Source organism: Micropterus dolomieu, linkage group LG15 (assembly GCF_021292245.1).
Source record: "Micropterus dolomieu isolate WLL.071019.BEF.003 ecotype Adirondacks linkage group LG15, ASM2129224v1, whole genome shotgun sequence".
NCBI lineage: Eukaryota > Metazoa > Chordata > Actinopteri > Centrarchiformes > Centrarchidae > Micropterus > Micropterus dolomieu.
In genome coordinates this window covers 8,284,580-8,309,488 of record NC_060164.1, presented here as the reverse complement: position 1 = coordinate 8,309,488, position 24,909 = coordinate 8,284,580, and the positions used below count along the sequence as shown (strand labels likewise).

At 40.6% G+C, this 24,909-nt stretch overlaps 2 protein-coding genes and 1 long non-coding RNA gene across 4 annotated transcripts in view; 2 read left to right on the top strand and 1 right to left on the bottom strand.

Moving 5' to 3' along the window:
* The first annotated feature begins 341 nt into the window (after nt 1–341).
* tsnax (translin-associated factor X) lies at nt 342–8,566 on the top strand. Its single transcript, XM_046071443.1, has 6 exons — nt 342–677; nt 1,569–1,658; nt 1,763–1,877; nt 2,323–2,453; nt 7,075–7,196; nt 7,935–8,566. The coding sequence occupies exons 1-6, from the start codon at nt 662–664 to the stop codon at nt 8,310–8,312; spliced, it is 852 nt and encodes a 283-aa protein (XP_045927399.1). The 5' UTR covers nt 342–661; the 3' UTR covers nt 8,313–8,566.
* An 883-nt stretch (nt 8,567–9,449) lies between these two features.
* Nucleotides 9,450–10,269, bottom strand: LOC123983741. The gene is made up of 2 exons (XR_006828272.1): nt 10,179–10,269; nt 9,450–9,551 (listed from the first exon to the last, which is right to left on the bottom strand). It is a non-coding gene; the product is annotated as an uncharacterized LOC123983741 (long non-coding RNA).
* Nucleotides 10,270–11,584: 1,315 nt separating this feature from the next.
* Nucleotides 11,585–24,909, top strand: part of disc1 (DISC1 scaffold protein) — a 47,691-nt gene continuing 34,366 nt past the window's right edge. For both annotated transcript variants that reach the window (XR_006828403.1, XM_046071041.1), the window contains exons 1-6: nt 11,585–12,188; nt 16,852–17,765; nt 18,826–18,895; nt 20,584–20,740; nt 22,797–22,893; nt 23,330–23,562. Coding sequence is in view for 1 of the 2 variants with exons in the window: in XM_046071041.1 (XP_045926997.1) it covers nt 12,119–12,188; nt 16,852–17,765; nt 18,826–18,895; nt 20,584–20,740; nt 22,797–22,893; nt 23,330–23,562 (1,541 nt within the window). In the remaining variant the exon portion in view is untranslated. The remainder of the gene's footprint in view (nt 12,189–16,851; nt 17,766–18,825; nt 18,896–20,583; nt 20,741–22,796; nt 22,894–23,329; nt 23,563–24,909) is intronic.

Here is a 24,909-nt window from a genome sequence, read left to right as displayed (position 1 = left end):
ATAATTAGATAGATACAGAATCTGCAACATCAACCATGCGTGACACTGAATGCTTCATAATAAAAATCAACAATATGTACAAACATGGTGTTGGTTATATTACAGGACGACATCCACGTCTTATAATAAACAATTAATTGTTTAATTTGTACCTTAGCTTAAATTATTTGTTACATTTTTTAAATTATTTTAAAACAAAACAATCAAATAAATGTACTTTAATTGACTACGTTGGGGAAATGCTGTAACAACATAGAATGCCACCTTCTGCAATGTTACTACATCTCCCATGATGCACGTCTCTTCATTTCCTGCTACGCGTGTAAATAGCGCAAAAGCCCCGAGATGAATGAGGACCACGTGAATGCCTGTTATTAAAAACAAGCAAACACGATTTATTTGGCATTGTAAGACGTTCAGACTTCATTCACTCTGTTTATTATTGGTCAGAGATGGTAACCTTTATGTTAAAAGGAACTGTTTTGTCTGGTGACCCCAGTTATCCCTGACAGATGTAAAGCAAGTTACTCTGCCTCGTTACATTTGGTTGGCAGCACGGACTGAAGTGGCAGTAACGTTAAACAGTTAGCCTTCAAAAATAACCCCAACGGAGGTTAAAGTAGTTACATTTACTAAAAGAATAACTTGCAACACCGAAGGCATGAATAAGCGAGAAGGTAAGTCCAGCTTTCAACTAACAATAATAACGTTTTAATGCAAGTTGCATTGTTGGTTGTTATCAGCATGGGATAACTAAGTTAGTTAGCGACAGTAAAGATAAACACTAACATGTAGTTTGATCTCTGTTAAAATGTGGTGAAATGATTCCTATATTGACGTTTAAACTGTCAGTTGGCTATACAGCGCTGTTTGCCAAGATCATACTGCAGCTCCAGCTTATGCATTTCTTCAGTAACCTTTGTAGAAATGGTAATCCTACCAAAGACAGCCTTAACTCTTATCCAGTTCTCTTCTAAATATAGCTCTCACTAGGGCTGCAGCTATCAAGTATATTCATTATTGATCAATTAGCACATTTTCTCGATTCATTTATTAATTTAGTCTATAACATGTGAAAATAGTAAAAGAAAACGTCCTCACCATTTCCCAGAGCCAAAGGTTATGTCATCGTATAGCTTGATTTATCTGACCGGCAGTACAAAAGTAAGAAAATAGCAGCTTGGACCACTGTTTTCTTATTGGCAATTTTTTTTTTTTTTAAACTGACTTAAACAATTCATTGATTATCAAAATAGTTATAGATTAATTTTTGTAGATTGCCCAATGGTTTCAGCTCTAGTTCACACCCTAAAGAGGTTCTCCAGTGATTAAGTTTGTGGAGTTCCTGGTATCCTGATTTTTAGTCTCTAAAATGGGTCAAACCCAAAACAAATACCAAATCCTACAAGTCTTTCAAGCTCTATATCTACCGTTTGAGGGTAAACGACTAAACTGATCTTCATGTCCTCTTTAATTTGACTTCAGTTTAGAGAAAATGACAGCATCTAGAGGCATTTATTATTGATCACAAACTGTAGTATCACCAGACTTTTTCTGCCTCGTGTCAGGTGAAGGATGTCCCAGGAAAACTGTTGATGCAGTGCAGGATTGTGATGCGAGTGCCCACCAATCCTCACCTGTCATTGCTGCTTTCAAAGGTAACTGCATCCTCAGTATTTGGATTGCATTTTTTACCCAAATGGATTTCATTAGTGTTAAGACACCTGTGCTCAAAACTAACCTTTGTTATCTGTCTTTTAAGTTTTCCAGCAGGAGCTTGACACCAAACACGACAAATATGAGCGTCTTGTTAAGGTCAGTCGAGACGTCACCATCGAAAGCAAGAGGACAATTTTTCTTTTACATAGAGTCACCAGGTAGGTACTATTATAGAAAGACATGTTGGTGCAGTTAATTTGGAACAAAGTTTTTCACTTTGAAAAAATATATTGGAATGTTGCTCATTTGATGATTTACACGTTGTTACAGCGGCTTTTGTTTAAATTGTTCTATTTTTATGGAAACATCTGTTTTCATGGGGCTTATGGGAAAGCTGTAACATTTGCCGTAGTTCCACTTAAATGTTGACATAAGCATCATTGTAAAATAACATTAAAATATCAATAGATGTTTCATATTTGGGTCATGATCATCAGCCTTCAGTTGAAGGATGAATACTCTGAAGAAAAAGTGAATTCAGTGAATAAACCAACTCCAAAATGTTCCACTTTTGTTTCAGGACACAGTTGTTTGAGAACATTTCTCAAACAACAACATTTCTCTAACTTATTATTCTCTGTGTTTTCTCTGGATTTCTTTAAGTGTACCAGATGCAGAGGAAATTCTTAAAGAAGCAGAAGGGAAACTGGATGGAGTCAGGCAGAAAATCGGGCACATCGCTGAGGAGCTCAGAGGAGAGGACATCTATCAGTTTCACAGAGCTTTCACGCCAGGTGAGTTTCCGTAGACCTTTTTGGTTCAAGACAGCAAACAAGCCCTTAAAAGGGTAATTTTGGGATACACATACAGTGTATTTACAAAATAATCGTGGCATTTTTAAACCTGGGCCCTATTTTCACACATTTTGGAGTCGAAATGACTGGTAGGTACCAAAAGCTTTGGAATCTGTGCAGTAGACGGCTTCAGCGGGAAGCTGTGAACCGGCTGCAGTGGCTGAAACATAGGCCTTGGCAATATGGCCAAAAATGTTATCATAATAAGACGGAGTGTTTATTGTAGCGTCTAATTAATGAACCTACAATAAACACTCACCGGCCACCCTCTTTTGCCTTCAGAACTGACTTCATTTTTCGTGGCATACTTTCAACAAGGTGTTGGAAACATTCCTCAGAGACTTTGGCCCATATTTACATGATAGCATCACGCAGTTGCTGCAGATTTGTCGGCTGCACATCCATGATGCCACATGCCAAAGGTGCTCTATTGGATTGAGATCTGGTGACTGTGGAGGCTATTGGAGTACAGTGACCTCATTGTCATGTTCAAGAAACCAGTTTGAAGTGATTTGAGCTTTGTGACATAATGCATTATCTTGCGGGAAGTAGCTATCAGAAGATGGGAACACTGTGGTCATAAAGGGATGGACATGGTCAGCAACAATACTCGGGTAGACTGTCACGTTTAAATGATGCTCAGTTGCTACTTAGGGGCCCAGAGTGTGCCGAGAAAATATCCTCCACACCATTACACCACCACTACCAGGCTGAACTGTTGATACAAAGCAGGATGGATCCATGCTTTCATGTTGTTTACACCAAATTCTGACCTACCATCTGAATGTCGCAGTGGAAATGAAGACTCATCAGATCAGGCAACGTTTTTTTCAGTCTTCTATTGTCCAATTTTGGTGAGCGCGAATTGAAGCCTCAATCTCCTGTTCTTGGCTGACTGGAGTGGCACCTGATGTGGTCTTCTGCTGCTGAAGCCCACCTGCTTCAAGGTTTGACGTGTTGTGCGTTCAGAGATGGTATTCTTCATATCTTGTATGAGTGGTTATGAGTTACTGTTGCCTTTCTGTCATCTTGAACCAGTCTGCGCATTGTCCTCTGACCTCTGACATCAACAAGGCATTTTTGTCCACACAACTGCTGCTCACTGGATATTTTCTCTTTTTTGGACCATTCTCTGGAAACCCTAGAGCTGGTTGTGCGAATGTGTGAAAATCCCAGTAGATCAGCAGTTTCTGAAATTCTCAGACCAGCCCGTCTGGCACCAACAACCATGCCTCGTTCAAAGTCACTTAAATTCCCTTTCTTCCCCATGCTGAGTTTGAACTTCAGCAAGTTGTCTTGACCCACGCCTACATGCTTAAATTCATTGAGTTGCTGCCATTGGCTGATTAGCCATTTGCGTTAACGAGCAATTGAGCAGGTGCACCTAATAAAGTGGCCGATGAGTGTATAAGCAACTAGATATGCTGTTGACAGTTATTGTTTATTTACAGACACTTAGATAGTCCCCATTTAGTGTATTTTTACAACATTTGTTGATGTAGGAATGGGTTTTAAATGGTAATGTCTTTCAAAATCATTTTTGGGATTTAGTGAGTCACAAAGTTAATTAAACCGGAACTTTCACGAGAAATGCGTCCCTGATAGTGTGAGAGCGTGAACCTTGATCTAGGCTAGGATATGATAGACACACCCTTTGATAAAAGTTGTATTCCCACTAGTATCAATATCAGTTTTCGTTAGGGTAGCCAAAATGTCTGCAGAGGTTGGAGAAAAAAAACATTACTGAGAGCGGGGGTGAGCTGTTATCTAGCAGCTGGGGAAGTCGTTTTTAGATTGTGGTCACTCAGGAATCACTGCATCCTCCGCGACGTGACCAATGGCAGTTCCCACCAATTAGACGCTTCATGTTCCCCCCCTTTTATATCGGCTTTATTAGATTGAGACTGGGCTCGCTGCACAAGCTCTCCAGATAATCTTGGCTGGACAAGAAGTCTCCAGGCATGTGTAATGGGTCTGGGTTTTTTTTGTTTGTTTTTTTTGTCATATAGAAGGACGATTAAAGATATTGTGGGCTACATGTGAACGTAATTGCTACTGATAACAGGACAAAGCAGCTCTTTGATAAGCTCTTTAGCTTGTCCCAGCCCATTTCCCAGGGTTCACCTGCAGCTGAGTGATCTGTGGTCATTAATCTTTACATCATCTGTGGCCATTCATACACATTTATTGAATTTTGATCAAAACTATTGAAGCTACTGATCCAGTCAGCCCTACACCCAGCCCTCAACTTTTCCAAATGATGTGCCAGTAAAATCTCTCTAGATTCCTGTCGTTTTCCTTGAGTCATTGTTTAGACATCATCAACATGAACAAAAACAAAATCAAAGTCGGAGTGACCCAAGGTAACTGCTGCTTCAGAGTAAATAACATGAACAGCTCCTGGTCACAAACTCAGGAACTGAACTCCGCCTGCCTGCCTCAAAGCCTGTGTAACCTTTTCATGTCGTATCCTGTCCGCCTCAGATTGTGTTATATCCTCTCTAAGCCCAGTGTCACAGCTGTGGGACCACCGGCAATGTTTAGATGTTTGCAGTGTTTTTTTTGTGTTTTTTTTGATAAAGGTTATGCATTGCATTTGCAAAATAAAGGTTGGACCTAAAATATATAAATACTAGTACTTAGTACATAAAAATAGGAGATGGTTCCTCTAATAAGCGGTTCATTTATTTACCCTGACAATGTAAGTGTTTTTCCATAACATTAAATATATTAATGACTAAATAAGCAAAAATCATTCTTAAAGTCAGAGATGTAATGAATCAATTCTTTATATGTGGCCACGGAGAGAAAGATACATGCAGTCTCTCTCTCCTTAAATACACTCAAAGACACAACAGCAAATGGTAAACTGCAAAACAAATGGCAAATCACATCTGGAGCATACACTCAATGGCTCTTCCTGAGCTGACAAAAGGAAATGCAAATGTATATAGCACAAAGATCTCCCCCTACCCCCATTGTCTCATCCAGTGGTCTGTGTTAAAATCTCACCTACACACTTGACGTTTATTGTAGACCAGGACCCTTATATTAGTAATCACTGTTGACCCACAATCAAAGACTTATTTCCCAGTTAAATATAATGAGTCCTAAGAATCTGCAGCCTAAAGTTTATTTCTCACAAAGTTATGAAATCAATAATTTAACAGTTAAAAACTCAGTCAGTGGCCTGGCAACACAAGCATACAACTGCCATCAGGCTTTGATTCAAATATTGCAACATCCTGATTAGTTGCAGAGAGGTACGTGCAGTCTTTAACAAGCGCAATCACTTTATTCCTCTGGCATCATTATGAGCAGCGAAAACTAAAAAAACAAATGCATACAAATGATGCCCATTAGACCTTTCATTTACACAAAACAGTAAGTTATAGACAGGTCATCTAAATTTGAACAGAACCTGAAATGACCAATGAAGAATTTTAGTTTTGCTGGATTATCATAAGAATCATCTTTTGGCTTTACAACTCTATGCTTCCCTAACTGCTTGTACATAGAACCAAACATTGCATACCGCGCTGGTTGATGAGCACTTTTGACTGTGAGATAGATAAAAATAATAGAATAATAATAATACAAATAGTACAGCAATGCTGCGGTAACAGTTTGTAAGAATGTAAACACATCTACACAATGTTGGATTGCAATTACAGAATCTGAAATAACCAAACTGTTCTAACTTTGTGTTTTCTTGGACTCCATTGCTCAGAGTAAGAAGCCAGTTGAGAGAATATTTTTTCAGGGCCTTTTAATAATTCATCATCCATAACATCATGTAAACCATTGATGTTAAGTCAAGGTTAAAGATAAATAATATGTATGAAAAGGACGAGGCATCTCTCTATACAAGAGAGGTTTGCGGTTAGATGGTCAAAAGTGTTGTGAATATGAACCCATGACTCCTTCTGCATGTGATTTTGGAAACATGTGAAGTATCGGGGAACGTCCGGTAAGCACATTAATAAAGCTGTTCTGAATGCAAATGCTGGTGTAATTTGGACTTAAGAGCCATGAAAGTTACTCCGAGTGAAGTGAAAATGAACCACGTTCATCGGCTCTGTGCAGCACACTGTGTTTCGCTACGCGGAGATAGGAGGCTCTTTGAAGTTCAATTCCAGCTCCAAAAGTAAACTTTAGACACAAAGTCTTCCGTCCTGTGATTATTTGATTGTTGTTTACACGGGGGAAACAAATGGGGGGTCATCTCAGCCTATCACAAAAAAATGGCCACTGTTGTTCAATCAAAAGACAACGACAGGAAACAGGTTTTTATTTGAATCCTTATCTACATCTGTGATCTGCACTGTCCAGATACCATGTAGTGTTTACACACACATACACTACGTGCTGGGCTCATTTGATATGTGGTTGACCTTCTTTTTTGTAAGTTTTTAAAAAAAATAAAATTAATAAATGAAGAAAATAAAGGCACCCACCAGACCCTAATCCCACATAGATTCAACAGTTGGGCCAGTTGAATATATGGTTGTGCTTCCCAGTGTCTTGTGGTGATCCATTTCAATGTGATTTCATGCATTAGGGATCCAGGAGTACGTGGAGGCCGTGTCTTTCCTGCACTATATCCGTCATCGCAGCCTCATCAGCCTGGAGGAGATCAATGCCAGACTGGTTTTCGTGAGAACAGAGAAGGTGGATCCTAAGGTAAATTTAAAGAAGACTTTGTGGTTAAGCTGCATGCATTGTTTGCATTAAGAAAAATTTAAAGATTTAAAGAAATAGAATAGAAAATACACTTGTTCACTTTGAGTTTGATCGATAAAACTCTGTCTGTATGATAAATATGAAGCTAGAGCCAGCAGGCACCTAGCTTAGCATTAAGCCTGTCTTTGTCCCAAGGTAAAATCCTTAGCATCATATTAAGCGCACAGACTTGAGAATGGTGACAATCTTCTCATCTGACTCTGCAAGAAGGCGAATAAACGTATTCCCCAAACTGACTATTTCAAGAAGATGTGTGTTCTATTTTCCTTGTACATTATTTCCTTTCAAAGCAGTGATAATGACACACAAAGGCAACCCTGGATGTTACTATGTACTGCATTTATAAGCATTATGTGTCATTATGTCATTTTATCCACTCTGCCTGTTGTTTTCGAAGATGACTGGTGCCTGTTGAGGCAAGCAAAATTACTTGAACCTCAATATTTTGCAGTAAAAGCATCATTATGCTTGAGAGAAATTGGACTCATTTACAGCCCGGGCCTTCTACCAGAAGCACAGCTACACAGCGTAACAATCACATCTTGTAGATATTGTCGTTACCATCAACCTTCTGTGTAAATCCTGCTGGGATAAGAATATTTGTGCACAAAAGTAGTGTTCCTAATCTCAGTCTTTTGTTGACATTCATTTGTGATTCTCGCCCTGTTTTCCCCTCAGGGCTCAGCTGACACCCTGCAGCCGGGAGCTCAGGTCCTGACCTTCCAGGTGACGCCCTCAGACTACCTTCTAGGCGTGGCCGACCTGACCGGAGAGCTGATGCGGATGTGCATCAGCAGCGTGGGCAACGGCGACATCGACACGCCCTTCCAGCTGAGCCAGTTCCTGCGGCAGATCCACGACGGTTTCTCCTACATTGGGAACACGGGCCCCTACGAGGTGTCCAAGAAGCTGCACACACTGCGACAGAGCCTGGGCAAAGTGGAGGACGCATGCTATGCCCTGCGTGTCCGCGGCTCAGAAATCCCCAAACACATGCTGGCCGACGTGTTCTCCAGTAGGACCACACTCATCGACCCCGAGGAAGGAGTGGTCTGAGTCCTGCACAGGCTTCAGCCACATTGTTTATGTTCTTAATGGTGTCATTGTCTGCTTTAGTTTTACACCAGTTGAATGATTGTATGTATTTTTAATGGGATTTGACAGATGTTTGATATGTCTTGTGACATGCTTGTTAATTTTGTTGTTATAAAAACTGTTTTACAATAGACAGTGGTTTTTTTTCCCCCCCTTTGATAAAGATCTGATGACTTCACTTGTTTTGCATGAATAAAAGTTCTGTGCCAAATATACCATGCTCTCTGGTCTTTAAGCTGCTTTCATAATGTGTGTGTTTATTTTATTTTTCTCTCTCCGCCCTCCCCCCTCTCTCTATCACACACAGATAATCTAAAGGTAGAAGCATTGGCTGCCTGCACTCACTGCACACTGTGTGGAGGAGGAACATGTGACCTTTGTACATTGTACGTGCCTGTTCTCTGGCATGCGCGTGCGCACACACACACACAAAACCTCTTGTCTTCTCACTGTACCGTTTTCCTCAACAATCCTCACCACACTGCAGCGACATGAATCCAAAGTAAGATTTGGAGCACGCTGACAAATATTCCGGATATCCTCCTGCAGATTTATTACCATCCTCATGGATGTTTGAGGCAGAAACAATTGAGATGTGTTCAGGGACGGCCACAAAGTAATGTCTGCATAATCTACAATCAGTAAAAGAGGCTCTTTTTTGTGTTTGAGGGAACAAGATTTGATGTGAGATTTCACTTATGTGAAAGTGTTTCTTAGGAGTCTGATTATTCCAACCCAATACAAAGACTGCCTCTGTTTCTATATCCTGGACAGCTTGTGTGCTTCACATCCGGCTTTAGGATGAAATCTCTGATTAATTCAGCTTTATGTATAAACGTGTGAGAAGTTTTGTTTTTAGCCACAAATAAGGTCATCAGTGATCTCGTTCCTTTTGGTGTTTTTTTTTTTTTTTTTTTACAGATTGTGAAAGAAGAGGTTTGAATGTAATTTAAGTCTGCCACCTTGTGGCCAATGTCAGCGCTACACATGGACAACCTGAATCCGGTCTTCAGGGCTGAGAGCGAATGCTTTGCCATACTGAAAACACAACATTTTAGAGAAATAAGATCTAAGTTAATGAAACACAAGAACTGTTTGTCAGCCTTTTAATGGGTTGTCGAATTTTATTGGAGGGAGACGCAGGACACTGGTTGAACTACTGCGTTGTAGACATCAGTGATAGAGATCTGCAACCCCAGGCTGTGGAAAATTGACATGTAACAAACAATAGAAACAGCTTATTAAAATGTTTAGATATTTGCAGCAAATGCACAAAATTTACATACAAGCAGAAATAATGAAAAGCATTGAGTTAACATGACGATTTGCACAAATAAAAAAAACCCGCTATGATATTCCTAAAACTACAAGAAAGCAGTGTGTGGCAGTTGAACTGAACCCCAATGTGAAGCCTGACATCTACAGGTGAAAGCAGGTATGCTCTCTATAAAACACAGCCATGGACCTATTAAAACAACAGATGAGGAATACAACCAGACACCTATTCTCTCAGAGCATACTCCAATATTTTAACTTTTTCATTAGAGCATACAATAGTGAACAACACGAACAGGGGGCTGCATTACATTTAGGTGTTTTGTCTTTGACAACTAAACTGAATTGAACCATTGTTAGTATTAGTGACACCTGTGCATCTCGTACTATGAAAGTCAAAATGTCGATAAAAAACGGTCTGTAGCATCAGACAGCGGCAGAGTGGGCCAAACCAAAGGCATATGCTGAAAGTTTTTATCTACCTTCTTTCAATTATTATTTCAATTCCTTATGACTTGATGTGCAATGTGTGCAACTGTAACTAGAATTTACCTTCAGGGATCAAAGTATTTCTGAATTTGCCTTAGAAGACTGTGTCAAAGGGATGAGTGAAGTAGCAGGAAGCAGAGGTGTGGACCCAAAATGCAGACACTGACAAGTGACAATTAGTCACAGGTGAGACACATTAGGAATCAAGACAGAAAGGAAATAAAGCTAGACAAAAACACCAAACACCAATGATTACAAAATACAACAGGAAGTAAAGCTAATGACAATACACAAAGACGAGTATAACAAAATACAACAGAGAACATGAAGTAGGGGCATGGCAACAGAACCTAAAAGTGAACACAGATGCAGGGAGTTAACACTAACACACACACTAGGAAGAGTCTAAACAGGAAAATAATGCCACTAAAACCCAAAAAGCACGACACTCTGTACAAATCTTTTTTAATGTTTTAGTAAATGTGAGAAGAGTAAAAATTACATTAAAGCCTCACCATTTTTGTCATCACACTAATTGTTGCAAAATACCATTTTTGCCTCTCGCGTGCATCAGGGAATGGAAGTTGCACAGATAAAAAGCAAGTATAGAAAAGTAAATGTAATTTAACAAGTACTTTGTTAAAGCCACCATTGTTAATTATTATTTGCACGAGGAAAGACTCTCTCATCATGAGACATTCAGTTAGGTGACATTAAGTAGGCTACCTCTAATCTTTAATACTGGACAGGTGATCTGATTCTTCAGTACATGCGTGGCGATGGAGTTCATCCTCTCTGCCACACAGTTCTCTTACCCTCCATAGTGTAGCCTAACTAAGTAAAGGCTGTGCTCTGTTGTTGTGAGCTCTCCATCACTGAGTCTTGTCTATCAGCCAGGGAGCTGAATGAAAAGACCATTTGGGTGTGTGGGAAGGAGGATGAAAAGACTCGCTGTGGGGTCCCTTCTCAAGCATTCCCTCACTGCATGAACAAAGGAACACTAATAACATACATTCTAAAATAACATGCATTTTTGCACACAAACAATTACTTGACCTATTATATTTAACGGCCAAAATACACTTGGATGGTCTGTTTAGTGACATGTGGGTCAGAATATGTGTTGAACAATAAAGAGTCATTTTACTGAAACATGACTCTTTTTGCAAAACATAAACATAAAACATCATAAATGGGATAGTTTATATCAAGTAGTACTACAATTTCTTTTAGCCAGTAGTCATTTGATTTAAATGTAAAAGCCCTAGACACAACAACAACAATAATAATAGGCATAAAAAAATTAAAAAAATAAAAATAATAATAATAATAATCATAATGGCCATGGCTCTCAAAATGTGTGCGTTAAAACTTTCGTATAGTTTATGTGACTTTTAGTTTAACCGGGTGATGTTGAGCATTCATAGGCTGTCTGCTGCGGCTGTGAGGCGGGCTGAAGGAGTCTGGAGTCAAATTCCTGAACACGTATGAGCTCCTCGCGTTGCTGCAACGAGACGCGCGCGACGCATGGGCGCAGCTAACGGATTACTGATCAACTCATCGATGAGACACAGATTTATCTTTTCAGTTACGTCTGCCATCACAGCTCATCACTGGGTGTTTTTTTCTCAATTACCCCCGATAAGAAACATGACATGAAGACAATCTTTTCTCTCCAGACCGTCGGTTCGTGCGCAACTGGAGCCATCTGTTTGCCACAGAGGAGAAACGTAGGACTCTGGAGTACAACCGTCAGTACTTGAGTCGGGAAATGTTTGATGTGGACAAAGGAGCGCGTGTAAAAAGCCGGTTTCACAAGTTATTTCAAAGCGGGGTGGGGAATAACATAGTCTGGTTCACTTTTCCACAACGGAAATGAGATCAGTCCCACTGCCTGGCTCTGCTCCTTCTAAAACATGGTCGATGTAACGTTAACTCCATAAAGTACCGGGATCTGACACTGTTTGACTTCTGGACACGAACAGCTTGCTGTTAGTGGAAAGATGTTTGCTGGACTGATGGGGCTGGAATGTCACAGTAACTCTCTGCTTCACCGCTGCGAAGTCGCGGAAGGTAAACATACAGCCTACATCTTTTCTTCTTTCAACTACGAACTGCTGTTTCTCACATTAACCAAACAATCTTCTACAGAAGGGACCAGGAAGGCTGTTTTGAATTAAGAGCATTACATTACTTTAAAATAATAAAGGCTACTCATATAGCAATTAGGAAAGAAAGAAAGTAAGGGGTAAGTGACTGGTGATGAGAATAAACTGAAGAAAGAACAAACAGCAGCAGTCCTTACAGAGACAGTGTGCAGTGGGTCTGAATCTTGCATTCATTACTACTGTAAACACTTCTGGTCCAACTCAGGAGACTCAAGACCTGCAAGTCAACATGATGTTTTTGAACTGTGATGCTTAGTGTCACTAAATAATCAGTGTCTGACTGAAGGAAGAGGATGATCTGTGTGTTTCAGCTGGTTCTCCACACACTGACATTCACTCACTGCTGGGTCTGATACATGAAGTGTCTCTGCATCACTCAGGTCATAGAGGTCAAAGACTCCCTACCATGAGCGGTGATAACCTGTAGGTGATGAGTTGCACATGATTTGAATACTTGTGGAAGATTCCCTCTGAATATCTAGACAGTGTGGAGACGCATGATGGCACCCCCTTATCGTTCTTTAATAACTTACTTGCATACTTTGCATACAGATTTTTCTGTGGCATAGTTTTGTTTCTGATAGGATTTATTGTCTTCAAAACTGGGCAAACTGAAACTCTCTATAATCAGGTTTCTACCTTAGCATGTTTGATTCTTTATATTATTTTTGTTTAAAACTTTGCAAAGTAAGAGATGTGGCACTGTGGAACAAATTTTCTTATCAAATGAGTAACCAGTGTTTCAGCTACCCTACTCCCACTGTAAACATGTGGCAACTGATTCAGTATCTGAAAGATATGACCAGCCTGAAACATATTGTTGTTTTAGCTCAACTCTAGAGCTATAAGATTAATTGATTAGTTGTCAACTTTTAAATTAATTTCTAACTATTTTGATGATCTATTAATCCATCATCCAGTCAATCGTTAATTGGAGTATTTTTTTTTTTGGAAGAAAGTAAAAATTATCTGATTTCGGCTGGTTATTTTCTGGTTTATTTCCATCTCTATGACAGTAAACTGAATGTCTTTTAGTTTGTGGACGAAAGAAGACATTTGAAGAAGTCGTCTTGAGCTTTGGGAAACACTGATCCACATTTTTCACCATTTTCTGACATTTTATAGACCAAACAACAACAGAAAATAATCGAGAGATTAATCAACAATGAAAATAATCCTTAGTTTGCAGCCCTTCTTAACTCCTCACATCATTAAAAACTCTAACACATTGTTGACATTTTAAATAAATCTAATTAATCCATATATCGAATTATCAAAACTCTTAAGTTATAGGATGCATCAGGACAGTAGTGAGAAGGGCATCTGAAGTGACAACTAGTTATTCAGTATAATGGACATCTACGTCAAAATGTCACTTGCTGTATCTAGGTCTCACCAGGGCCGAGCTTCAATTCTGGATTATCATGCATTATGGTTTAGTTTTCTGTCAGACATTATTGCCTTTTCCAGATAGGTAGATAGATAGATTCACTTCTAAGTCACCATTTGTCATAGTTATGGCCTAAAGGGAAAAATAAACACTTTTCAAAACTCATTGCTGGCTTTCACTTCCCTATTTCTGTTGCTGTGGTCAGTCACAAGTGGTGAGGAGTTGCACAGCTGCCGAGCAGTGCTTCTTCTCAGGAGGCTGCTGACATGCAGATCTGCTGGTGTGTGTGTGTGTGTGTGTGTGTGTGTGTCCGTGGGTGCCGAGTTCGTCCCTCTAACGTTTGTGTTTTTATGAGATCCTCTGCATTCCTCTGCTCTTTGGCCGAAGCACTTTCAGCAACCAATGGGATGCAGTGTTTAACCCAAGGGCTCTGAGGAGGGCCTCTTTAATCGCCAAAGGTAAATAATCTTGCCTCTTCTGGCTGAGATGCTTCGTTTCTCAGACTTTGTGCAGAATATCTTTAATATTAGCAACAAGTTGCAATGAGACAGCTGCTATTGTTGCTATGGGGATCATTTGGTCCTGTTGAACCATTTTAGGTCTCCTTTTGCTTATTTACTGTTTCTGCCGGAATTCCTGGCAAACAATTTTAACGCAAAAAGCCTGGCAGGAAGCAGCAAATGGCATACCTCTGAAGGGCTTCAACCGAAATGTAGATTCCCCCCATCACACGCAGACAAGCACAATGAGCCCTGAGGCATTTCCTTCCCCTTTACTGAGAAGAGCCAGCTTTGTGTAATCGAAGCATGAGAGGATACTGTAACACTTTCTATCAACAAGTCCTTCTCCTTTCAACTCCTATGCTCTTTGACTCTCTGGAGTGGGCATTATATTTTATCTAGACCACACCAGACGGTGGATGGTGTGCGGTTGTATTTGGTGCCTACTGGGAGTGTTGGGTTTCTTAAATTGGTTATAGAACAGTGGCCATGACTGCAAAGAAACACTAATGGAGCTGTATGTAACCTGAGCTTTAGTGCGGCGATCCCAGTGGACAGAAGACTCTTAATGAAGACCGTCCTCTGCTCTACACATACATGACCACCTGGGTACAAAGGCAACAGCCCTATGTGACTGTCACTTCAAACAACCCAACTCTCCCTTAAGTGGTGTCTTTTTGTGTCTCTTCCTCTCCAGTCACATGGGATGGCTGATGAGTGACATCACTGGAGGTCATGGGGGGTTGAACAGGGAGCTGGGGTGGCTTTGTAGTGGTCATGCTTTGTTTGATGCCCTGCATTCCTGTTTTGAAATACAGCTACAGACACAGAATTTGCACAACTGTGCTGCCATTGTACAGATGATAAAATTAATAGTAATATAATGTCCTTACTATTGTAGGTGCAGATGTGTTAGATTGTGCTAATGACAGTCTAAAACTGCTTGTGTTTTTAAAAAGAAGTTTAACAAGGATTTATAACAGTAGTATGAATGCTCTCACTGTTTTCAGTACAAAAGAGTGTGTGTGTGTGTGTGTGTGTGTGTGAGAGAGAGAGAGAGAGAGAGAGAGAGAGTGGGAAGAGAAAATTGAGAGCCAGAAGTGAAGGAGAGAGCAGCGCAGCTGTACACAAAGGGGCTGTTGATTCCTAGCATTTATGCCTGTCTCGCTGTCTGAATCCTACACATTATAAGTATTAATCACATGAAGCTGCAGCAGGTGTCCAGCTCTGAACACAAACCCGTCTTTATCATCCTGCTCCACTTTCAGACCAAATACTGTTTACACTTCTTGTTGCTTGGGTCAGCCATGTCTGTCTTCAGTGCTTCTCAGATAATTTCTATCCCCAATCCCTATATAAGCCTTTTAAATCTTATTAATCCAGTAACAATATTAGAGAAATTAGAAATATTATTAAGAATATGACCAGCATGTTTTTTTTTTCACACCTTTACGTGAGTTTCTGCCTGCAAGTTAGACTTAATTGTTTGATTACTATTAGCTTGATTAGGCTTTCCTTTCCTCCCCTTCACAAATCTGTCCATCTTGTATTTAATAAAGCTGCACTAATCAATACTATGTATCAAATTAATTAACAATGACTCCAATAACTACATCTAAATATGTGAAAGGAGTCGCGAATAGTCATAAATTAGGAGAATTATCACTAGCCTCTGTATAGTTCCCCTCAGGCAGCTGTTTTTAGAAAAAAAGCTCACATAAACCCCCCCGTATGCTACCTGCTCAGCACTAAACAACAGACAAAGTTAGCAACTAGCTGAAGTATTTGGCAGCTGAAGAGCCAGATGTTTCCTTCAAGAGTTGGTGGAAATGAGACCAGTGCTAGTGAATAGTGGAAGTACATCCATCAAGTGGACACAAACACAACTTCAAATGAGTGCTAATGTCACTCCATATCTGCTGGCTGTGTAGACAACTGTTTGCTAACATGTTAGCCATTTCAACTTGATACATTACGATATCAGTGTGTCAGTGTGTTAAATGCTTGTTTCCCTGCCCCAAGTGGCAAAAACCTGTATAAAACGAGCTCTAGCAACCTTGCACAATTAGAGCTGGTAATTTGTCTGTCTAAATTAATCTTTTGAATTTAAATCTTAACAGCCTTGGTGGCATCAGAACTGTTTTGTTTTTGTTCAACATAAATCAGATTCATTCAGCTTTACTTGCATTCCACCCCTGCAATGCCTGTACGCCTCCAGCATGTCCCGCCCCACAGTTTGAGAACCCCTGGTTTAGGGCTAACGTGGCTGTGTTCTCAAAGAAACCAATTCCACTTCAGGAAATACTGTTCATGTATTCCACTCTTCCACTGAGAGGCGTGTCTTAACTCAAAATGACTGTGTGGCTTTGGTATTTCCCAACAGCTGGAGCAGAACTCTGGGAAAAGTCACACAGCTGGCCGAGTTGTTTTTCATTCAGTTAGCGGTGCTAGCTTTAAGGGCAGAGGGCTGGGACTGACTGAGGATCATTTTAGTTATATCACTTTCACAGTATCAACAATATGGTGTTTAACATTCCTGTGTAATTAGTACAGTTAGCCTCACATTTTCCTGATGTACCCCATGATTGCACAGTTAATCCTGCCAGTTCTATGAGCTCACTCTTTATCTCCCTAATGACCGTGTTGTCCAGCTTAATGGTTAATCTCTGCATCGACAGGTGGCAGAGCATCAGGGACAGCTGGCAGCTCCAGTCGCAAGAGGCTGCACCGAAGACCAGGGTACATGAGAGGAGAGCAGTCCAGATTGCAGAGTACTACTCATGGAGAAGAGGACGAAGAGGAGGAAGGGAGGACCACTTGCATAAGGAATGGAAATTCTGGACGTCACACTGACATCACAGAGGCGACCAGTGCTCAGGGGATGAGTCTACCAACTGCTGTCAAAGTCTCCCTAATGAATCAGCAACAGCCTGAAAAAGTCACATGTAGCTCCTGGAAGAGTAAGAGTTTTCTCTGCTCTGTTACCCGTCCTCTTCACCCTGTGGACTGCAGTCCCATTAATGGTAGCCACAAGAGTATGAATGAACTCATCTTAAGCCCAAGCCCGGCCCTCCAGTCCTCACCCCAGGACTCCTTTAACTCCAGCTTCAGTTTCATCCAACAGTCCCTCAGCTCCAGCCAGAGGACCGACACAATCACTGCTACACCACCCCGGGAACAGGAACCACTAAATTGGTCAACTAAAGCACTTAGGTTGCCTAAAACAATACCAGTGACTTTATCCATTGAACACAATGTCTCAAAGGAGTCAACTCCTGTCCAGTCCCTGCCCTCCTCCACCCCAGGCAGCCAGGGAGAGAGAGAGGAGCTGTCATTAGGTGGGAGGTTTTGGCAGGAATGTCTGTGGGGTGGCAGGGAGGTTACGTCCGACCTGCCTGACTGTGACTCCCAATCTCTGGACATAGAGATCACCTCCTCACTGTCCGTGGACTCAGACACTGCCTCCGCCTCTTCTGTCACCTCCGGCTACGAGAGCGCCACACCTGCCTCCGACCAAGGCTGGGACAACCTGATGAAGAAGTACGAGGGTGTGCTGCAAGACTGCCTCCAAAACAACCGCACTTACACTAAGGTGGGCATGATTGGCTCCTAATGGAAGGATGAGATGCAGGGCTATATTAGTCACCTTTATTGAGTTTAGTTGCGTCAATTCCAAGAGCAGGTTAAGAGACACGACTGAGACCAAAGCTGTCATTTTTATAGAAAGAGTTTGACATTTTGGCATACACACTTGTTTGCTTTCCTGCCAAGAGTTGGATGAGAAGAGCACTCATGTCTGCACAGTAAATATGAAACTACAGGCAGAAGCCGGTTAGCTTAGCTTAGCACAAAGAAACACGGAAACAGCTAGCCTGGATCTTAAAATCTGCCAGACTATTCATAGTTTGACCCTGTTTCCAGTCTCTGTGCTAAGCTAAGCTAACCAGCTGCTGGCTCTAGCTTAATATTTAGTGCTATTAAGCTTTTCATCTAACGCTCTCTTGCAAAGTAGGAAAACAGTGTGCATGCTTTTTCTGAGGATGAGCATCTAAAAGATCAACACTTGTAGTTCTATCTGCTATCTGTCTGCAGCTCTTTGCTGTACTGTATGCTTCAGTATTTAAGTCCTTACAAGCCTGTGTCAAAAGTTATATTTACATAGGAAAGAGTGAGTTTTACCTTATCAGGTTGGTTAATTTGAATATTTTGTACAGTTTTACCAGAAGAGGTAAAACTACCCAGTATTTCACAAGAAAAAGATTGGGAAAATGTCCCAAAAATAAATATAGTTTTATGCAACAGAAATGTTTCATATTTACTTAACAAAGTCACAAAAAACTATTCCTTAATGGATAGGCGTTTACATGCTAAACTAAAAAGGTGAAATCCCTTAAATTGTCTGTTGAGAAGGTAAAGAAAATATAACTTTAAAAACATTTAGTTAGGCCGATTAGTCTTCACAGATGAGACACAGTGTATACAGAGCAGCAAAACTTTGTAATGATGATGAGGTTTTAAACTTCATACCCAGTCCTCACTTTGAAACGACGGTCATTGCACCCACATGTATCTTTTTTTGGGCAGTGCTGTTTAAAAACATTGCCCTCTGGACTGTTGGGTAATCTGTTCTGCCGATTGTGTCGCCCTCTCAGATCGAGTCCATGATGTTGAGGCTGCAGAGACTCCAGCAGAAAGCCATTTTGGATGACGACTATGACGCAGGTGAACTAAGACTTTCAGTTGAGCCGTTGCTTTAATAAGTAGGTCATTACAGCTTTTGTTGAAGAGACACTATAGCTGTGGATGGATTATAGGGAGCTGGCATTAAACCAACTGACATGTTTTATGCCTTTTTCTTTTGATAATTTAAATAATACATTTTTTTAATGAGACCTATTACTCCTGATCAGGAACATTGTTTTTAAATTTAAAACAAAATTTAATGGAAAGAGGCCAGTAAACAGTGAAAAAGTGAGCCTGAGTGGACGCAAAGTTGCAGCAGCTTAACATACAGTAACTGGGAATCTCCATTTATATCGAGGTTTTACTGGCATGCTCAGTCAGTCATTTGTAGGTTGACGTTTGTGTTTAAATCACCCAGTTACTTTTATTGGATAGCAAACTGAATTAGTTGTGGATCATACTGAGGTATTTGCAAAAGCATGTGAGGGCAGAATAAATGGTTTGTTGTTTACTGACTCTGACTCTGGAGAGTGTTATGACTTCTACTGAAAATCCCCAGTGATTAATAAAACAATGTGGCCTATACATTATAATGTCTGCTATTGGAAGATTAGCACAAATAATACCATTGTTCTCTTACTTTGAGGATTAGTTTAACAGTTGAGTTGACACTGACCTTAGCAGTTGTGTGTTGCTTAGTTTACACGTTAGTGCTCACCACATCAGATCAGTCAGCCAACTAAAACTACAAACTGGACAATGTGAAACTACTGGAAGAAGCACAGAGTAAATAACGCTGAATCAAATTCCACATTTATTTACAAGAAAAACCTGGGGCGACTTCTGGGGCTTTGTGAACACTAATTCATGTTTCATCACACAGGTTTAGCTTTTGATGTTTTAACTTTAAGACTGTGTGGGAAAGAACCAGCAAGTCCTCAGAACTAACACATTTAATCTGGACTTTATTTTGAATCTTCCTTCAGGGGAAACTTATTATTTGTAGCTGGCCTGAGAAAAGTTAATTCCTATAGAGGACTGTATTCTGACCCATTTCTCGGACCTTGTGACAGAAATAAATACCAACATCTGCTGTCATTGCGTCCTGTAGACCTTGAACTGTTTAAGTGGTGTGATTATTTAGGTCAGCATGTCTTCTGCTCTCAAGACATTTTAAACTCTGGTAGGAAAGTTTCTTTCCACTCCTGATAACTTCTGTTTCTGTTTTTCTGCCAGAAAAGCTTAAGCTTTCCATGAAATGTTGTAAACAAGAACTAAGACACTTGGAGTTTTTTTTTACCCTTAGATGGTTATCATTTTCAAATGTAACCATGAAGCCAACAGAGAGGGTTGATTCCAGATCAGGCGTGTGTTTACAGGGTCAAGAAATGAAGGATACTTAAGATTTAAATGATGGGAATTATGCTTTCTTGGTAACAGCAAGCTGAAAATTGTTCAGTATTGACAGAACCTTGGTCTCTAGTGCCTTCTAGTTAAGGGATAATTTGATAATTGAATAAGGAGTGACATGTGTGCAGTCATGTTATTTCAGTGAATGTAGGCTACATTGTGGCTGAGCGAGTAACCCACTTTCTGTGTAGTCACAACACAGCATTGTGGAGATCTAGAGCACAATGATTTTCTCACTTTAACCTCGTTGCTAATGAATTAACTTTTTAACATATGATGCTGCATGCTGTTCAGTATATGTGTATGTGTGTTTGCAGCCGAGCGTTTTGGGAAAAAGCTGGAGGAGCTGTGCAGGGAGCGAGGTGCTCTGAAGCTGGGTTTACCCTCCAGACAGCCAAGCGTGGCACTGTTCCTTGAGCGGCTCAGACAGGTGGTGCACAGCGCCCTCCAGAGGGCAGACTCCAGTCTGTGCAGGTCAGTCACACAGCAATGACAACAATGATTTCCATCATGCTTTACTAGTGAACTCACACTCAGAAATGAACATCATGTTCTGTGGTTACTGTCATGCAGATTTTAAATTTTTTTAGTCAAGTTTTCTTCATTGTTTATTATTATTAATATATTTAATAATAATATACAATAATAGTATTAATATAGTATATTTTAATATTTATTATTATTAATAATTATAATAACTATTTATATAGCATCAAACAAAAGATAAACACAGGGTGTAAAAGGGCACATAACACCACTATAAAGTAAAATACATGAGGACAATGCAAGATACAAAATACAAATGAAAAAGCAATGGAAATGGAAGTGTTTTTAAAAGAGATTTAAAAGAAGACACGGACTCTGAGAGCCTTACTGTCATGGATTGGGGCGCTGAGTGCAGACTGGGGCGAGGACCCAAATGCAGACAATGGCAAGGCAAGGAGGTTGCAGTCCAAGAATGTTTATTAACACAAAAAAAACTAACTTAAACAGGCTTACAAGCAGCTCAAGGCAAAGTCCAACAAAGGTAGTCCAGAACACAGGGAATAATCCAGAAGTAGGAAGACAAGGAACAGGCAGGAACACTCAACTTTAGACGCAAGGACGTGACAAAGACTGGAGAGACAAGCAGGCATACATATACACAGGGACTAACGAGCGGGGCGGGAGCAACACAGGTTAGCGGGATCAGGGCTAACGAGGCAGAGAGACAAGCAGGCAGGCAGAGAGACAGCAGGGGGGAAACAGAGAGAACACTAGACAAGCAGACATGGGGCAGAGTGAATAACCAAGAAGACAGAAACACACACAAATTACAAAGAACCAGAACCTAAATGAGAACACAGAACTAGAACCCGGAGTACAGAGGAGACCAAATCACAATAATACAAACAAGGACCAGGAATGATTACCAAAACATGAACTAAGGACATGGAACTAAACTCAGACTCCCAAACAAGACACACAGACAGGATCATGACACTTACTTCCTCTTTGCAGATCGTTCCAGAGCCTCGGGGCCCTGACAGAAAAGGCTCTGTCCCCTTTAGTTTTAAGCCTAGTCACAGGAAGAGACAGAAGACCCCGGCCGGAAGATCTCAAATTTTGCAGAGGTTCATAAGGAGTTAAAAGGTCTAATATATAAGCAGGAGCCAATCAATAGAGAACCTTAAAAGTAATCAATAAAATCTTAAAATCAATCCTAAAACAAACAGGGAGCCAATGTAAATAGGCTAAAACAGGGGTAATATTACTATCACTGTAATCATATACTACTGTATAATACGTATAAGTATAATGTTTCTTCTTAGTGACATATGGAGAATAGTGTTCAAATTGATGTAAATTGCAGGGAAGTGAAAGGTAAAATGTGGTTGAATTCAAAAAGATTCCTTACTTTTTTTAGGTTTTATTTGATGACAGACTTTAATTAAAAAATAAGCCCTACTCTGTTTGCGGTGTTAAAGTCAACACAGCTCTTGGTGAAATTTGCAGTTCAGCTATGTGCTGAAACTTCGTTTTTAAGCTTTGTCCTGTGATCAGGATTGTGCTTTGTCTTCTATCACACTGTTGTAATACAGAGCGGTGAGGGAGGGATGTCAAAAATAGCTCTTACAGGAAGGTAATCAGGTGGGGCCTCTCTCTCCAAAGGGTATCCTGAACAAATGTAAACTAAAGCTCATGTAGTCCTCTGTTTTCCATACATACCTTTATCTCAGAGTCTCAGTTTTTGAAAATGCAAAAAAAAAAAAAGAAAAACAACCTGGAAACAACATGCCACCAAAGATTAAGTGTCACCTGTGTTATTCAGCATTTCCTTCCATTGCAGTGAGTTGGAGAAAAGTGCCAAACTTTATCGGTAATGGCACATTAGTGCACATATGAACTCACTTCAAGTGCCCCTGAAAGAGACAGAAAGGACCCTGAATTGTGGACAAAGGTTATGAAAAATACAGTTTAGAAAAGTCATGATTGAAGACATTAAAACATCATTGCTTTTGGCTTTTGTAGTGACTTTGTTTTGGGTCAGGGAGGGTGTAGAGCCTGATGCAGGGGAGCGGTCCGACTCATTGCAGGGTCCACTGCATCGAAGAGATCGTCTGATCCAAGAGAAACGGCTGGTAGAGGTAAATTCAACTCATATTCTCACGTCATAAAAGCTTAGAACAGTCATTTCTGGCACTTTGTGTGTGTCCCTGACCTACCTGATTTTTCCCCCACACTCATGAAATTTCTAAATTTTGTTAAATATTTTATTAGCAGAATGGCTTAATAGTAAAGTCTCCAATGTAATTGTTAATACTTCCAATATGAAACTTGTATTACTAAATTATAATACTGTATATATTCACCATTTATAGAAAGACTTATATTTGTGCTCATATTTGCAGCTCTGCAAGTGAATGTCAGACTCACAGAAAGCTTGGTTCTGTTTCAGGTTATGTACTTGAATATAGTGCGAATTGTAGTGGTTTGGATAATTAAAGTAGTATTTTATGATTGATGCGTAACGCCTGAAAATTAAATCAAGGCTCTTCAATCAAACTCATGAAACCTATGCAGGAGGAGATAGCAGAACTGCAGCAGAGGCTGACAGAGCTGAAGGGCCGCAGTCAGCACCTGGAGAAGCAGATCCAGCAGGAGGAGCTGCAGATGGAGGCCGAGGAGCTAGAGGGCTCCGTGCTGAGGAGCTGCAACGTGGCCCAGCTCCGCGACATGAGCCGAACCCTGCAGGACCTTGTTACCTCTGAAAACCGCACGCAGATCTCCGTCTCCCCTCCACCCTCCATGCTCAGGTTAGCGTCACATAAATGCAAAATATTTTACCAGTTTCTTCTTACACCAAATTTTGTTTACAGTACATGATGTTACACTGCACAAGTGTGCAATGTTTAAAAGCTGTTACAGACTTTTATGTGCACTTGATCACATGCAAAAATAACAACTAGCTGCACATTTTCTCAGAGTAAAGAAATAAAGGCTCATACCTTCCAATTATACAGTGGGTACGGAAAGTATTGAGACCCCTTTAAATTTTTCACTCTTTGTTTCATTGCAGCCATTTTCCAAAAATCAAAAAAGTTCATTTTATTTCTCAGTAATGTACACTCAGCACCCCATCTTGACAGAAAAAAACAGAAATGTAGAAATTGTTGCAAATTTATTAAAAAAGAAAAACTGAAATATCACATGGTCATAAGTATTCAGACCCTTTGCCGTGACACTCATATTTAACTCAGGTGCTGTCTATTTCTTCTGATCATCCTTGAGATGGTTCTACACCTTCATTTGAGTCCAGCTGTGTTTGATTATACTGATTGGACTTGATTAGGAAAGCCACACACCTGTCTATATAAGACCTTACAGCTCACAGTGCATGTCAGAGCAAATGAGAATCATGAGGTCAAAGGAACTGCCTGAAGAGCTCAGAGACAGAATTGTGGCAAGGCACAGATCTGGCCAAGGTTACAAAAAAATTTCTGCTGCACTTAAGGTTCCTAAGAGCACAATGGCCTCCATAATCCTCAAATGGAAGACGTTTGGGACGACCAGAACCCTTCCTAGAGCTGGCCGTCCGGCCAAACTGAGCTATCGGGGGAGAAGAGCCTTGGTGAGAGAGGTAAAGAAGAACCCTAAGGTCACTGTGGCTGAGCTCCAGAGATGCAGTCGGGAGATGGGAGAAAGTTGTAGTAAGTCAACCATCACTGCAGCAATCCACCAGTCGGGGCTTTATGGCAGAGTGGCCCGACGGAAGCCTCTCCTCAGTGCAAGACACATGAAAGCCCGTATGAAGTTTGCTAAAAAAACACCTGAAGGACTCCAAGATGGTGATAAATAAGATCCTCTGGTCTGATGAGACCAAGATAGAACTTTTTGGCCTTAATTCTAAGCGGTATGTGTGGAGAAAACCAGGCACTGCTCATCACCTGTCCAATACAGTCTCAACAGTGAAGCATGGTGGTGGCAGCATCATGCTGTGGGGGTGTTTTTCAGCTGCAGGGACAGGACGACCGGTTGCAATCGAGGGAAAGATGAATGCGGCCAAGTACAGGGATATCCTGGACGAAAACCTTTTCCAGAGTGCTCTGGACCTCAGACTGGGCCGAAGGTTTACCTTCCAACAAGACAATGACCCTAAGCAC

Coding starts and splice junctions, on each gene's coding strand:
- tsnax (XM_046071443.1), top strand. Junction 1,659..1,762: donor TGTCATTGCTGCTTTCAAAG/GTAACTGCATCC, acceptor CTGTCTTTTAAG/TTTTCCAGCAGGAGCTTGAC. Junction 7,197..7,934: donor CAGAGAAGGTGGATCCTAAG/GTAAATTTAAAG, acceptor TTTTCCCCTCAG/GGCTCAGCTGACACCCTGCA.